This window comes from Pyrgilauda ruficollis, unplaced genomic scaffold (assembly GCF_017590135.1).
Source record: "Pyrgilauda ruficollis isolate IOZ18807 unplaced genomic scaffold, ASM1759013v1 scaffold33, whole genome shotgun sequence".
Lineage (NCBI taxonomy): Eukaryota > Metazoa > Chordata > Aves > Passeriformes > Passeridae > Pyrgilauda > Pyrgilauda ruficollis.
In genome coordinates this window covers 2,281,209-2,298,718 of record NW_024524711.1, presented here as the reverse complement: position 1 = coordinate 2,298,718, position 17,510 = coordinate 2,281,209, and the positions used below count along the sequence as shown (strand labels likewise).

The window sequence follows — 17,510 nt, the reverse complement described above, 5'->3', positions numbered from 1 at the left end:
TTCATCAAAAACCATAATCTGCTTTAAACATTTAAAAGTATTATGTCACAATGCAGTAGTGACCAAGATTAAGGCGTCCAAAAGAGCTATTGTTCTGGACAGAAAAAGAAACTCTGAACAAATTGAGGTTTCTTTCAAGTAGAGCCCATGGCATGCCTTCAAGAATGTTTTTTCTTAAGTTCTATGTATTCCCCTAAGTTTGCAATATTTTAGCAATCTGAGCACTCAATAGGTGTCTTTTTATTGCCAAGTTATCTTTACTTTTTTGGGGAGATTTCTGTAAGCCTGGGCTGGGTGCAGTGTGTGCCTTTGCCCCAGGCAGGCAGGGTGTGGAGCAGGGCACTGACACTGAGCTGCTCTGTTCCAGCCAGTGTTCAACACAGACCTGGCTTTAGACAGGGGCAGCTGCAAAGCCCATGAAACAGACACTGTAAAGGAATTTTTAAACAAGGAGTTTATACATCCTTAGAGAATAGTATGTAAATATGCAATAGCCAGTGTGAATTTGTCAAAAATGCATGAAAACCAGACCAGTTACCATCTCTGACAAGGCAACAGGGCTGTTGGAGTGGCAGAGGAGTAGCAGAAGTCAGGAGGTACATGGTACTTTGATTTTAGGAGGATTTGAGATACGGATTTTTTTGTGTATGTGATGTTCTTAGAAGAACTAGGATCCATTAATTATTTCCTCAGGAAGAGACTTACAGATGATTGAAAAACTATTTAAATTCTCAAGGATTTTATGCTGTATGAAAGGAGGTTCCTAAGTTGGGAAGGATCTCTCTTCTTTGCCAGGTGCTAGTCAATATTTTCATTAGCTGATGCACGGTGGAACAGAGATCTCTTCCCAAGAGAAGGCAAGTGAAGCCAGGCAAACGGGACTGTGACCATTCTGGAGAACATGATCAGAATCCAAAACAATTTTAGTGCATTGAATAAAATGGACTGAATTCCATAGATTTTCCATCCATTCAGGAGAGACAGCTAAAACAATATGTACAATATGTATGAGTGTTGCTCTGTGTTTGTCTTGCAAACAAATTCAAATGTAAATCTGTGAAAGCTGTGGGAGGCCAAATCCAAGGATTTTTCACAAATGCTTTAGATCCTAGAGCACAGTGTTTTTCCTCTGTGTTCCCTCTCCTGGGCCTGGCCCCTGTCCTGCTTGTTGGCTCCCACAATGAAGTCTCAGCCCACTGAACAGAAGTGAGTTGTTTTCCCACTGTTGCTCTTCTGAAAAGAAATCAGCTTTATCATTTTGTGAGAGTTCTGGTCTGCTCTGGGATGGTAGGTACTACTGAAATATCTGAATCTCTGTCCAGCTTTTGGCATTCCCTCAATCAGGAAAAATATTTGGCTGTGTTGAAGGTTACTTTGAGGAAGCAGATTTCTTGTCACAGTGAGTAATATCAAAATATGTGGCAAATTCTAACAACTGTGAATTAACATTGTGTATTTAACTTTCAAAATAGATTTACTTCTGATCAGGAGACTCACGGAATAGATACTGCCTTCCTTTGGGGATCTGCCTTTATGATTGCTCCTGTTCTTGAAGAGGCAAGTACTGTAATTAAAAATGCTATCATACTGGAATAAAAGAAACAAGTGGTGCTTATGGCATTGGATGACATTCAGAGCATGTTTGCTCATATCCATCCCTTTCTACTCTCCACTGTCAAAGCTTCAGAGCGCATTTCTGAGCAGCACAGACAGTACAGAGCTTCTCAGTACTTGAAGTGGGAGGATGAAAGTGAGGGCACAGCCTTTCCCTTCTACTCCCAAGTGAGGAAAGGATGTAAAGAGGCTGGATGCTGCCCCTCACGTGCTCCTGTTATTGTGCTGGCAGCAGTCTCCAAGGACACACACAGAGCAGTAATTGTTGAGCTAGGAAGAAACACACAGATATGAAAGCAAACTGGTTTCCATATTACTGCTCACCCACAGTGTTTTGGAACTGCAGCTCTCAGGGGCTCTGGTAGGAGTTTCCCAGCATCACAGGCAAAGGCAGTCATTATGGAAACGATAATGATAATGTAAGCTGCTAACAGGACAGGTTTTAAAAAGCAGCATTTTCCTCTGCTGTGCTGGGCACATGGCTCTCCCTGCTTGGCTGAAGCAAGGGTGTGTTTCTCTCCTTGCCCACCACTGACTGCTGGCAGCACAAGAGAGGTATGTCTGAGCAGATCTAAGTATTTGCATGGGATGTATCCTAGTGCTGTTTGCAATCAGCATGCTGACAGAATAGCTGATATATTTCTAGATGTTGCTGATGATCAAACATTTAAACAGGACACTGTTACCTGGTTTTTTAACCAACCCTTTTGTCTCTGTGAATTTAAGAAAAAATTAAATTCTAAAACCATTCTGACCCCACTGAGGCACTTCATTCATCAGTCCTTTATCTTCAGACTCCCACAGGTTTCTAATAGCTGAAGAGTAGAAAGAAGATTTCACAGGGTCTCAGACCAGCAGGATGATAAACAATGGGAAAAAACCCCTTCCCATGAAGAGGAAGTGACAAGCCAGGAGAGGCTTCCTGCAAAGAACTGAATAAAAGGGGACATTATAAGGATGTATGAAATGATAGGGGGTCGAGATAAGGAGTTCCTGATGTTTTTTAAAGAACTGCAGCACAAAAGGAAGGCTGCCTGTGACGTGATGGGGGAAGCAGAACTTTGAAGGCAGCACATTGCTGGGTCTTGCAGTGTGATAGCTGGCAGCCAGGGCTGTGCCAGTTGGCAGGGCTGGGGCAGAGGTGAGCTGTAAGCCCCTCACTGTGGCAGTGCAGGCCAGCAGTGACTGTGTCAAATTGCAGCTTAGCATCTGCTTGTGTAGAGAAAATGAGTCAGGGATGACTTGACCTTCAGTCCTTGAGTCCTAGGATGAGAGCAAGTGAGACATCAAAAAAAAAAATCAGAATGGAGAACTGCCTTGCACACTGGTTTGTTATTTAGGCAGTTGTGAAGGTGAGGTGCACGGAATCATGGAATCATAGAATAGTTTGGGTTGGAAAGGACCTTAAAGATCATCTAGTTCCAACCCCCATGCCATGGGCACAGACACCTCCCACTAAGCCAAGCTCCTCAAAGCCCCATCCAACCTAGCCCTGAAATCATCATGACTCAGGTGATGGTTGCACACATTGCTGTAGACCAGAATATTCAAGGTTGTCATAATACCACAGAGAAGAGATGGAGAGGAGAACATCTTGCCTTTATAGGGTTTTTCATATATCTAAAATCCCTAAAATGTCAGATGGTAATTTTGCCTTAAGTCTTCTCTTCCACCTTTACTTTTCTTGTTCCACAAGATTCCTGGGGTAGTCCTTGGGGTTAATCCATAATTCTGCAAAGGGACAAACATCTACACTGATAGTAAAAATTAATCTGTTTGTGAGAATAAGCAACTTGTAACAAAATTTGAAGTATGTTTTGATCCCAACTGTTCCTGGAGTTATTAATACAAAGTGCCTTTAGCATGATTACATCCCTGCAGCGTTCTGACACAACACATGCTGCAAAATGAAGTACAGTAATTGTGCAATTAGCAAAACATTTATTATTTATTATTACTTATCTGCAACTTTAAATTGTTTACAAGAAGAGAAGGATGTGCATCCTCTCTGTGCTAGAGCTTGTTCTCTGCCTGTTTCTGGGACAGGAGTGGTGCAAGGGGCAGTGAGCAGTGCTATCCTCCCACTTCAGATGTGGAGCCCTGTCTTGGAAGATCTGCCATAGCCATTGCTAGGGCTGCTGAGATGTTGGAGGAGTGCACCTAGGCCAGTTACATTTACAAGACACAGGGCTATGTACTAGAATAAAATAATCATGTAACATTGACTCATCCCAGGCTATGGCAGTAAAAACCCCCAAATAGGATAGGCTTGTCTGTTTAGTATTACAGATTAGCCAGCACTAGTCCACTGCTATGACAATAACTCAGCCATAATATTCAAAATTTGATGTTATTAGAATATTCAGCATACATCTCTCCATGCACAAATATAATAAAGCTAATGTAATATCAGAAATACAAAAATAAAAAAGACTAATCTCTTTATAACAATTACAGGGAGCAAGATCTGTGGCTGTATACTTCCCTGAAGCACAGTGGTTTGACTACTATACTGTAAGTATTCTTAAGATTAATTTTCTTACTTTTTTCCCTAATAATTTTTAATGGTACAATTCCAGCAAAATGACTTTTAGCAATCTTCAGTGGTATTTTTACCTCTGTAGATGAAGAAACCTAGAGAAAAAGAAGTCTGCATCAGGCTAGCTGGGAGAGTAAATGACACAGCTTTCAGTAACATTTTGTTTTCTATTTTTGCCATGTAAAGCTCTAAGACCCAGCAAACAGAATTTTCAAGAGCAGCCTAGACATGCATGAAAATGCCAGGATTTCTTTCTTTGCCCCCCACTTTTAATTCTTATTCTGGTACACTTCCACGCACAGAGACAGAGGCAGAAACCTAAGCCACACTCCTGAGAGCATGCCACAAACCCTCGTGTGCATGTAATTTTGCACATGTATCACTTTTGACAGAAGGCATATTTGGAGTGCAAGGTGAGGCACCCCTCTGGAAGATGCTTCCAAGAGCTGCAGAACAATCTGCTCTGTGGGACATGCCAGTACCTTCTCTTCAGGGCCTGAGTCTTGACCTTTCCAGCACTCTCCCCAGGACTGCATTTCCAGAAGTGCTCTGCTGCAATCTGCAGGCTAAGCCCAGCTTGGCTTCAATGGGAGCAGTTAAACTGATGCTAAGAGCTTTCAGAAATGTGAGCCCAGGATCATCAGGCTGTTGTTAAGTCTCCTGAGTGTCCCTGGCAGAGGAGCAGGCAGGGCAGAACTGCTCTCAGAGGAAATGCAGACTTTTTTTAAAATAAGTTTGGTCATTTTCAGCATTTGGCTGGTGTCCTCATCCAGCCCTTTCTTTTTTCTCTTTTCATGAGAAAGTTCAGCATTTCATGCAAAGTCCAGCATTTAATTCAACTCTCCTCATGGTTCCCTCTGAGCCCCCTTGCTGTGCTGGGCACAGGGGCAGTGGCCTTTGTCCCTTGCCCTGCCTATGTGCCTGCCCCTGGCATTGCTCACCTCCCAGTATTTGGCATTTACTTGTCATGCACATGGTGCATTTCCAAACCAAAGTTGGGTACTTGCCATAAATCATAATTATCATTTACAGAGGGCAAGAGCAAAGCCTTCCTTTTATTTTCTCTGTACATAAGTCTTTTTTTTAGGTTTTGAGGCATTAAACCAGAAAAGGATGATGCAGAGAACTTAATGCTGTTGTCTACACACACACAAATTTCACTCTCTGAATGCTGTAATTACTTTTTGAAAGGGGAAGAATTGTTCTTAGAAGAAAATCTACAGTTTACATTCCCCAATGACTATGAATCACTTACCTTAAACTGAATTGTGACAGGCTCCCTATGTATAAAAAGAGGAAGCAAAAGGTTTTATTTTTCTTTTTGCTCAGTGTCTTAATGGGTGGGGTTTTTTTAACAGCATATGGAATAATGATACCATTTTAAAAGACCATTTGCTGTCTTTCAGTCATGATGCTTCTGTCTCAGGCATATGCATAACTGCAGAGGCTAGATCCTCTTTCATGTTAAAAAGGAAACTGGAATAACACTTCTGAAATCCTTATTTTAGTTTGTTTTTTTCACTGATGTAATTGAAATGAAAATTTACCCCTTGCTCTCTTTTTCAGTATGTATACTGCCTGGATTGGCATTTTTTTAACTGCATTAATTTTTGTGGTAGGGTCTTAAAGTGCCGAATTCCTGGAAGAAGAGCTATGTTACTGTGTCTGCCCCACTGAACAAGATCCCTCTGTACATCCGTGGAGGGTACATTCTGCCTCAGCAGGCACCAGCCACAACCACTACTGAGAGGTAATGTCCCCTGTGTTTGTCACCAAGCAGCCACGGTGTGGGTCAGACCCACAGGCAGTCAAAAAAGCAATCAAAAGGAAGTACAGAAGAGAGACTAACTGCAGCTCCCAGCTGCCATCCCAAGTGATAAGTACAATATTTTTATACCAGTATTCGTTCCATTTCATTGGGAGAAATCACCTCAGAGATGACCCACGTCACTGTTAGCACAGCTGACGCCTACTCCTGGCTCTATGATTGTGCTCAGAAAAGCTTTTGCACCTCTTACTGCCACACTGACCTGCTGTCAATCATTCAGACTAAATGTATGCAAGGGGAAAAGCAAAATTGTCCTTGGGTGAATTTATCAAATGCTGTAAACAAGGTGGAAAAGTTCAAATCTTTCTTCAGGAGAAATATTTCCCCATGCCAATGGATGATATACTGGTCTCAAATCTGAATCATGCTCAGAAGCTAATCTGAGTAGGAAAGAGAGGGGACAGCACTGTGCAGCAGCCATAGTAAGGTAGTACTGGTTACCAGTTGACTCCCAGACCATCCAGTTATCGCACACTGAGGCCACAAAAGGAGAGGGAGCTTATCTACATGAGCACTCAAAATATGAGAAATCTAGACGTCAGTAGGACAAGGCAAGGCAAAGACTTTGCCATCACTTCAAGAGTCCTTTTGGTAAACACTGTTGTTATTCTTCTGTCATGACCTTTTTTGTAACCTTAAAATGGGAGTTGTGTTCAGAAGTTTTTGTTGAGTTGCTTGGAAGGGACCAACCTGCACAGGTTTGTACTGACACTTCTCAACATATTTGTCAACAGCCGCCTGAACCCATTTGGACTCATTATTGCCCTGGATGAACAAGGACAAGCTTCTGGATCTCTCTTCTGGGATGATGGTGATTCCATTGGTAAGCCTGTCCCCTGCTGTGAAGCAGTACCTGCATACAGGGCTCTCCTCAGGCCACCTTTCAGCAGCATAATGGCACTGGCTCCTGCTAGAAATAGCTGGAGAACTGACCCCAAAATTAGCAGTAGCAAGTTGAACATTAGCCAGGCACTGGCAGCCAGGAGGGCCACCCATGTCCTGGGGGCATCAGGCACAGCATCACCAGCTGGGCAAAGGGAGGGGATTGTCCTGCTCTGCTCTGCTCGAGGCGGCCTCGAGTGCTGGGGGCAGTTTTGGGAACCTCAATATAGAAAAGACATTAAACTATTGGAGAGCATCTAAAGGAGGGCAACAAAGATGGTGAAGGATTTTGAGGAGAAGCCGTATGATGAGTGGCTGAGGTCACTTGGTCTGTTCAGCCTGGAGGAGACTGAGGGGAGACCTCACTGCAGTTACAACTTCCTCATGAGGGGAAGAGGAGGGACAGGCACTGATCTCTTCTCTGTGGTGACAGTGACAGGACCTGAGGGAGTGGCCTGAAGTTGTGTCAGGGGACGTTTATGTTGGATATCAGAAAAAGTTTCTTCACCCAGAGAGTGGTTGGGCACTGGAACAGCTCCCCAGGGAAGCAGTCACAGCACCAAACCTGACAGAGTTCTAGAAGTGTTTGGGCTATGCTTTCAGGCAAATGGTGTGACTCTTGCAGATGGTGCTGTGCAGGGCCAGGAGTTGGACTTGATCATCCTTGAGGGTCCTTTCTTAGTCATCTTACTCTGTGATTCTGTGAAGGTACAAAGCTGATTGCAGTTGAAGTCAGTGCTTTTATATGAGAAATGTGTGACACTAGGAGCAGCTGATCTGCTAGAGAGGACAATATCTCACATTGTGTTCTCCTGAGATCAACCTAAGACTAGAGGAAGAGATTAAATAGCCCACAAATCATCTTAGTCTGACCTTAGCCACTTGCTACAGTAATGTGAACTGCTTATGGATTTTGCTCCTTGTTTTGATATAAATTCTCCTTGCTTTGTGTTTCAACAGATACTATTGAAAAAGAGAACTACTTCTTGGCTAAATACACATTCAGCAAAGTAAGTGGCAACATACAAGATACCTACTTACATATAGGTAGCTGTATTTTAGTTTAGCCATTGTAAGGTGCTGATGTTTCTCTTCTAGCTCAGTCTATAAACCAGGTAACCTACCTAATGCTTTCATTTCCAGCTAGCTACAAAATAGTCCAACTATGGGATCATAGTTTTATGTCTGCTCCATTGAGTATCGTAGTGACATGTGTCATTAATGTCCCTGCTGCAATACAAATCTGAAAAAATCCCAGATTTTCAACTTTTTTTTTCCCTTAGTTGCAGCTTCTGGGGACAAGGGACCTTTCTCTTGGGTTCCACTTTCAGTCAGATGGGTGGGAGAAAGCTAGATTCCTCTCTTCAGGATATTCCAGCAACCTTTTAACTTTGATCACTTGATGTTTTTGTTTTGTGGTGCAGAGAGTTATGTAGTCTCAATTCTTTAGCTTACATTTCCTTGTCTGACAGCACAGACACTGCTCCCATGGTGGGTGTCCTGTGGAGTGATCCAGCATGCTTCTGGCAACCCACTGTGCTGATCAGATGCTCTGTGCAGCACAGAAACAGATTAGCTCAGGATCAGTGCACTGATGCCTTTCACACAGTGCTCAGTTCTGTGAAGACATGTCCTGAGAAAGACCTATAGAAAAGCCCAACAGTCAAGGCTTCAATTGAGTAAAATACTGTGAAATATGTCTACCATAAGCTCATTAAGTATATGATAGTAAGTTGTGGGAGTTATTGTTAAAAAACCTTACCCTACTTCAATAACCTGTCTCTACAGATCTTATTTCATCTGCAATTCTAGCATTTGTAATAAATAGGATATTGTATATAGACTATGACATGGTTTGGTCCCCATCCTTCTGAACGTGAGCCAGCATGTGCCCAAGTGGCCAAGAAGGCCAAGGGCATCCTGGCTTGTATCAGAAATATACAGGACTGGGGCAATGACTGTACCTCTGTACTTGTCACTGGTGAGGCCACACCTCAGATCCTGTGTTCAGAGAAGGGCAGAGAAGCTGGTGGAGGGTCTGGAGTACAAATCATATGAGGAGCTGGGGGTGTTTGGCCTGGAGTAAAGGAGGCTCAGGAGAGACCTTGTTGCTATCCATAACTGTGTGAAAGGAGGGTGAGCCAGATGGGGGTCAGTCTCTTCTTCCAAGTAACAAGTGGTAGGACCAGAGGCCTCAGGTTACATCAGCACAGGATTAGATTCCACATTAGGAAAAGTTTCTTCATTGAAAGGGTTATCAAGTCCCAGAGCAGGCTGCTCAGAGAAGTGGTAAAGTCATCATCCCTGGAGGTATTTAAAAGATGTGTAGATGTGGCCCTTAGGGACATGGTTTACTGGTGGACTTGGCAGTGCTGGGTTAATAGTTGAACTTGATAACTTTAAAGGTATTTTCCAGCCTAAATGATTACATGATTTTCATGTATTCCTAAAAGTCCAAAAGTAATCTACAGAAAACAGTCAGAACAATAAAATCGTGTTAACCCCTATTGTGATATTACTCTTAGAAGATCTGTCTTCCAAGAACAAGAGCAATCCAGGGTAAGCCAATGGGCTTTATTATGTAGCCTGGCATGTTCGTGAGATATTTTCCTGGAACTAACACTACATGGGTTGACTTCAAATTTAATTTTAACTTATTTTGTTCTTGATTTACCAAGAAAAAAATATTCTTTCTTTTTCAGAAAAAAAGGGTATTTCAGCAGCAAAAAGGAAGAAAAATCTCTTTGGTTTTGTGTAGTCTGTGTATAGTAATTTATTGCAGTAAGGCTACAGAAAAACAATATCCAGTTTTATATTAAATTTTGAGCTGGGCAAATTAGATTGTTGCTTCTCTGGCACTTCCATTTCTCATTGCTCATATTTGACTTCTGCCTGTAAATCCATGACTGAATTCCCTATCTGCATTCCAGTAATCTTTAATGTTGAGTTTTTATTATGTGTTTATAAAGAAAACCGTCAATCTTAAATAGCAATTTGAAGTATGAGAAATGTATGAAGGTCTTAGTATTTATTGCACATTTCTATATTTTTTAAAAATGTGGAAGAATAATTTAATCACGCCTAGTTTTAGGAGAACACTCAAGTTTTGTTCCCTGAGAGATTTGCTGGTAAGGTCTGACATTACAGCATTTACTCTGAACCAGCATGGGGTGTTGCAGAAGTAACAGCTACAGGATTAGACCCTTTAATTTATATTTTCATTTAAAGAACTCAAAAGTGTAAAGAAGAATTCAAGACTAGGGCAGGCACTTAATCCTCAGAAAATGATTCAAGCTCTGTGGTGCTGTCTCACTGCAGTTGGCATTTTAATTCCCTTGACATATCCCTTCCAATATGCATAGTGAATAAGTGACCTAAGTCAAAGAGCCCCCTTACATGAAGCCCACCAGGCTAGAAGAATACTTGATCCACCTGTATAAGATCCACTGTGCTTCAGGGATGAGCAGGGAGGTCCTGATCCCCAGGGGTGGCAGACAAGGCAGGTATGCTCAGCCTGTACCAGGCGGGTCCACACTGTAATAAAGGGATGGGGATGGAAGGGTTGTCCAATAAAATGGAATCTTCTGAAAGGATGCTTTAGGCACTAAATGACTGGATGGCCTGAAGGGAAGTTTCTCCTAAAACTGGTCCAATATTCAGGATGAAAATGTAGGGAGGAAAAAAGGGGAAGTTGATAGGATCAGAGCAACATGGTAAGAAGAAAACTCCTGACCCTTTTTGCTCAGAGTACAGAAACCCTGGCTCCTGGCATCAGATCAAGGGCTTCATGTTGCTTTGCATTTACATGGTTTTGAGTGATACCCATAACTGCCTCAAACAAGAAGTCAGGACCTTCCTGGGCAATTGCTTTAACCATTAGATGCCTGGGGAGGAGCAGGTCACATCCATCCTGACCATCCTGTTGCCCTGTGCAGGGCAGGGAATTGGACTCCATGATCCTTATGAGTCCTTTCCAAGTCAGCATATTCTGTGATTCTGCTTCCCCAAGACCTCCAGTTCTAGACCTTGGTCAGGGAAAATTGTGTCTGCTGAAGAGTCCTGTCTTGGGCCTCTGAGCTTGAGAGCCGAGTTCAACATTACATTGTGCTTCCTGGGCCTGTGTGGCCACCTGAGCTGGCTGTCCTGCTTAGCCACACCTGAGACAGCAGTAAAACACCATAGGGAGGTGCTCTCTAAACTGAGCCTCCCTCTCTGCTGGAGCTCTGCCAGAGGGAATAAGACATCACATGTAAGAGGTACCCTGAAAAATTCTCTGGAGGCTTTTGCAGGCCTCTCCCCTTTTGCTAAATAATAGCCAACTCCTTATTTAGGCAGTTTAAATCAGTGTGCTGGGGCTTAGCACTTATTTTTAGTGTGGATGCCTGAAATAAGCAGTCTAAGCACAGCCCTAAGTTACATATACTGTGATCTAGCTCCTGCTCCCCTCCTACAATGCACTACTGAAATAACATAAGCTAATTTATGCAAAAGGTTCCATCATGGGTTTCTCCTCGGCATATTTTTAAAAAGTCATGATTGCATAGCCATCCATCATTTCCTGAGCAGTGTAATTCATCTTTATTTCCTCAACAACTTTGATCACATAAAAAATGCGATGATTCCTTCATTGCATGTATGGGAAATTACTGTCACTGGTGATCCAAATGAATTGGCTTAATGACTTTGTATGTCCTCTTGGCACACCCCTAAATATGGGATGTATAGTAAATAAAAAGTACAGCAAACAAAGCTCTGTGGACATACAATGCTCCTTTAGTCGCCTTAAAGCTGGGACATATATAACAGGGATTTCTAGCAGGAGATGTGGTACATTAAATAGGGGCAAAACATCTAGCAGCTGCTGTTTGTGGAAGATACTAGTGTTTTAAAGCAGCTAGTTTTGGATGTTAATTAAATCTGTCTTAAGGTCACTAACTGAATCTCTGTATCTGGATTTTGGCTTTGCATATGCTACTGTGCTCTGTAATGGGTACAAGAACAAAATTCACATTGATTAAAAGTAGAAAAACATGTCTTCTTGGACATGTTTTTCTAAATCCGATTAATGCTGTAAATGTGATTTACTTTCTTAGTTTATAATCATACACAAAACCTTTCTTATGTACAAATTAATGTGACTGTTGTTTTTTCCTTTATGACTTCAATGTCTACATTGGAAGACATTGTGTATGTTCATTGACAAGCATGAAACCTTCTAAGTGTGCAGCAAGTCACCTCTAAAGAGCTGTCATGGTCCTAAAGTTTTCTCTGTGGATTTTTCCAGGGAAGCCTGAAGACTGAAATAGTTAAAAATGGCTACCGTGGAGCTGACACTCTGAAGTACAACAAAATTACCGTTCTTGGCCTGAAACTGAGACCTCAGGCTGTGTCTCTGAATGGAAGATCCATCCGTGGAGATGCTTTGACTTACGAGATGAGTGGGGTAAGACCTGAACTGAGAGGTTAAGAAAAAACTTAGGGAAAGGAGGGTGAAGAAGAGTGAAGAGAGATGAAGTCAGTGAAGGACAGGAACTGTTTCTCATCCACCCCTTCACATTTTGAAGTGTAACCAGACACCCATTCTTGATACAACAGTCTGACATTTAGGAGAGGGGAAAAAATAGCAAAAACAAGAGCTCTTTTAGGAATCTTTAAACTTTGCTTATGCATATGCACTCTCTTTTACTTAATGTCTGCCACTTACACAAATTTTTAAACACTGAAATACTGGAAAGAAGATACAGGTCCATGAGCTGAGGGCACAGTTAGCAGTTTTATGGGCATTCTTATCATTCTGATAAAATGAGAAAACTTGTCAGAGTTTTTTATCTACTGCTGAAAAGAAGCATTGTGGATTTTTTTCTCATGATTACTTGGTGTCCAAAAATTATTCCAGTGTCGTTGGCTCTAAGGAGCATGTCCCTGTCTTCCAAAGAGGTGTAATTTCAGCATCTTAAAGTGCTAAGCCTCAGTGTTCCAGGACAAAATGCATGACTTCCTTGTGCAGTGCTCCTCTGGCACCAACGTGGGGACATTCCAGAGGGGATGGACTGAACACCCCTGATAAACCCTAAGTGGCAACAGCCTCTGTGATCCCGATTTTCTTTTGCACAGCAGTATAGACAAAAGGAGCAAAACCTTTGGCTTCCTTTCTTCTGGCCACTTGTCCCACATCTGTCACCAGCCACCAAGCTGAAGTGCTCATTCACACTCTGTATGAAATGTGTACTCACATCTTAGCACTGGTTGCATCTAGAGAACTCCTGGTGTTAACACTGCAAAATGCCACTAAATCATCATGCAGTGAAAGATAACTGAGGCAACAAGTAGTCACACCTTATGTTACCCTACCCACTTGGCTTAGTGCTTAAGTTTCATTTGTAACCAAAGAGTGATCCCCTTTATACATACCTGGTACTACCATTTATTTTATTGAAGGAATCTGTAAAGGAATAAAATTGCTGAGAATAAATTTCTCCCTTGGAGAATTGTAAAAATTTCACTTTCAGAGACAATGTCATAAATAAACATAATCAATATTGACTCAGGGGAAGAAATTGTTTAACAGCCTCTAAGCAAGCTGAAAGCAACATAAATGTGGCAGGGTAAAGAAAACATTCCATTGAGACGTGCTTGAAAGTACCAATTACAGATGTCCAGAAGATAACTGCAGATTAAGAGCCTCACATACAAAGATGATTTTAAAAGACTAATAAGCTTGTCTCAAAAATATAATTTAAAATTTGATTTAAGAGCAAAATACCATCTTGGTGACTTAAGATCTACTTCAAATACTGGAGGAAAAAACCCACCAAGCTGATGTTGTAGGGATCCAAAACTACAAAAAAGTTAAATTTTCTACACCAGCTAAATACATTCCACTCTGAGAGGAATTCTGAGAGATTTAGTCAAACCTCTCCCACCATCCCTGTACAGAGGTTACAATGTCACTACCTATATTCCTCTCACATTTGACCCTCTAATAAAAAAATAAATAAATAAATGAAGAACACTAGCAGCAGCTTGGGTTTAGATCTTGAAAACTTATGCATGCAATTAAAAAATAAGTTGCAAAGGAAAAATTTGCCACTTTCTTACAGGCTTAGTGAGATTACATTTGGTATAATAGTTTTACAAGCAGAGACCCCACTGTTTAAAGGGCTGCAGTAGAAAGTAACTTCTACCATATTGGTTTTGAAAGCATATTTTTTTGAAAGCAACTTTACCTAATAGCACTGCTGAAGTGCTTATTGAGCCATATTTATTTGTATATAAATAGAAACAGGTTGCTTAGTAATAAGCCACTTCTTTCTCTCTGATTCATGCAGCGCTACCCTGGTCTGACATTTGCAATATCACAGAATCTTCCTATTATTAGGAGTCTGTTATCTGTTTTTTCCTCTGGAGTCTCATGCCTTAAGGAATTGTACAGTGACTGCAGCAGGGATGTTAGAAGGGGACATCTGTTGGCCAGGCTGGTGCTGACAATGGGCATAGGGAATGGTCTTTTTATCCCACTTACGTTCTCTGCTGGGAAGTGCAGAGGCTCCCAACATCCATAGCTCCCAATGTCCATGCAGTATTGCAGTTGGGAGAAGCCTCTCTGGCTGCCTGGCAATTTTCAGGTTGGTGTTTGGATGGGTTTGCAGTACTTTTGTCTGGATTTTTCCCTGTATTTGAAGAAAAGGCAAATTATTCAAGAAGTGGAATTCCAACTCACTAAGCAGTAGTAGAGAACTGTTTCTGATGAAAGATGAAAATATTAGATACTTTGAAGAAGTGATTTAAGTAAGCACAGACTGTTAATGTTAACAAGAATTTGTGGGCTGGCAAAGAGCTGTGAATGGATATTGTGCATTTTAAGAGACTATTAATTCTGAAACCTAAGGATAAAACTGGTGAAGTACTGAAAATAGAAATTACGTGAGTAGCCCAAAATACACTAAATTTAACACTGAACAGGGAGAGAGCAGGACAGATATTGTATTTACAATTTAATATTTAATTAATGTAATTAATTAATTTTAAACCATTCCTGAATTTCTAAAAGGGATGTTGAATTGGATACAGCAGTAGGAAGATGCATACTGTCATCAAGTTAGTCTCACCTGCTAGATATGTAAAGAAATCATGAAGTCTCAAGTCTCACTTCTTAATCTCTGTTTTGAACTGTTTTTGGGGGTTTTTACATTAACAAAATTCATTATTTTTTGTCTCTTTTTTCCACAGAAACTGGTTCTGCGTATTTCTGCTCCACTTACTAAGGAACTCAACATTAAGTTATACTAGAATGGTCAGAACACACTGACTTAATTTGGCATTCTTAGCCCTCAGATATTTATCTCACTTTGATTTTAATGTAAAAAAAAATGCGTCATTAAAACATTGCATATGAACCTGGTGACTGATGACTGATCTTTTTTTATGTAGTATTTGTAACTCAGGAGTTCTATAAAAAATTTAAAAATTCCAAATAAAAAATTCAATAGCAGTTAGTATTAAACATAAACTAATGTGTGTTCAAAATAGCATAGAAGAAATCATCCTGAAAAATCTGTCTCACCACAAATGGAGATAATATTTGGAAATGTTCTCAATGGGACCATATTCTACACAGCATACACTGTTTGGCTTTTTTCAAAGCTATGGTAGGGAAGAAAAAAAGGAACAACCAATTAATTTCCATAGCCCTATACATAGCCTGCCATTAATATAATATGCAATACATATAATATATCGTCTAATAAATATTAGTATAATAGTATATTAATTATTATATAGTCATATCTAAAAAATCAGCCCATTGTCTCAGACTACAAGATATGCAACTGTAGTGAACACTCACTTTTTCTCTGCATCCTGAAATGCGATTGCAGCCTGGGCATGTCTCTCTCAAAGTGAGCTGGGTCTTGTGGAGGAACCTTAAGACTTGGCTCTCTCCAGAGTCTGTGCTGGTTGCAGTAAGGTCTGATGTGAGATGTTTTCTCTGCGCTGTGCAGAGCAAACTAACTTGCACATCAGCTTTTTTGTGGGAAGAAGCTGGAGAAAATAAGATAATACAAAAAGGTGTAGCTGAAGATTGCGCTGTGCAGAGCAAACTAACTTGCACATCAGCTTTTTTGAGGCTGGAGAAAATAAGATACTACAAAAAGGTGTAGCTGAAGAAGGTGAGAAAGGGCTGAGGAAGAGCAGAATATGGGCAGTGGGGTAAAGGAGGATTCAAGGTGACAGATGAACTGATCATCTTCATTGCTGTAGAATACAGCACCTGACTACAGTCCTTGATGAAGTAAACACTTGAAAAGTGTGCCACTCTGAGTCTGGGGACTCTGCAAATGAGGTGCTTGTGCAGAGGAATGATATTAGCAGGGTTTGTGAGAGCTGTGTATTTGGGACAGAGGAAAGCAGGAGAACCTCTGTTGGAGCAGACACCATCAGCAGGCAGACAGACAGAGCACAAACCTGAGGAACAGCAGAGGCCCTGAGGATGTGTCTGCTCTGTGTCATGGCTCTGCACTAGAGATCCCAGAGCAGGGAAACCAGCAGGGGCTCCAGCAGCACAGGAAGTGCTGGTCCAGAGGCTGCTGGCCACAGACATTGTCCTGGGCTTGGCCACACTGCCAGTCATCCTCTCGTGCTGCCGGTGAGAGCCCCATGCCTGCTCACCCCAAGCACGTTGCAGACATAAAGAGAAAACTCCTGCATGGCTTGAAAATGTGGGATGGATGGGGACCAGTAAAGCAGACTGTGCAGTCTGTGCAGAACCCAATCTCCTCCATGTGTTTTTGCAGCAATGGCACCAAAGAGGTACCTGCTCTCAATTTTCCTCCAAATGTGAGGATGTTACTTCTTCACCATGGCAAAAGAGCAAAGAAAGTGAGCAAGAAACCAGTGTATTAGAGAAAGCAAATTTGTAAACACCCTGGCCTGGACTGGGGAACAGAATTTGGTTGGTTTGAGCGGGTCTCTTTTTTGTTCAGTGGGTTTCTCTCTAATCTGCCTTACAGTGTGAGTAAAAACAGGACTGGGAGAAGGGAGGTGGTGAATTCGCTGACAAATGGTGAAAAAGGAGACTGGTGTGGAAACTGGAGATGTGACTGGAGAGCAATGGAGATGTTGGAGATGTCACTTCTGTAAAGAGCTCTTTGATAGATAAACAGGTGGAGTCAGCCAGTGCTCACAAGTTTTCTGTGAAATCAGTGGCTAAGCTGGCACTTGCAGATATATCTTAGTAAAATAAGTGGAGAAAAATACACTCCTACCATCATCAATATGCTGTTCATGCTTGTACTACAACCTGGATTTTATTCCTTTCTTGTTATTTTGTGCCTTGTAGCTTCAGTGAACACAACAGGAAATCACTAGTCAGTAATAGATCTGCCTTGGGCTCTGATTTCACATATTTATTTCATAAATGTAAGCAAGACAGCCCTTGGTCAGCATTTGCAATAGGAACATCAAAGAGAAACGGAGTTTGTGTGGCCACATGTGTGTATCTGGCTATTTATCCTCTCTGAGCATTGAGGTGCAGGTGTAATTTTGGATAATTTACACCTTTTTGAAGTTCTGGTTACACTGCTTGTTCCTTCCCATTCTAAAAATTTCTTTTTTCTTCTTGTAAAAAGGATAACAACTTCAACCACCTGT

General features: G+C 41.5%; 1 protein-coding gene across 1 annotated transcript in view; it reads left to right on the top strand.

Annotated features, from left to right (window-relative positions):
- The window catches only part of LOC121357371 (lysosomal alpha-glucosidase-like), a 76,685-nt gene that overhangs the window by 44,116 nt on the left and 15,059 nt on the right, over positions 1-17,510 (top strand). The window contains exons 17-20 of the mRNA XM_041474583.1: positions 5,773-5,903; positions 6,716-6,804; positions 7,824-7,873; positions 12,148-12,306. Coding sequence (XP_041330517.1) covers positions 5,773-5,903; positions 6,716-6,804; positions 7,824-7,873; positions 12,148-12,306 — 429 coding nt within the window. The remainder of the gene's footprint in view (positions 1-5,772; positions 5,904-6,715; positions 6,805-7,823; positions 7,874-12,147; positions 12,307-17,510) is intronic.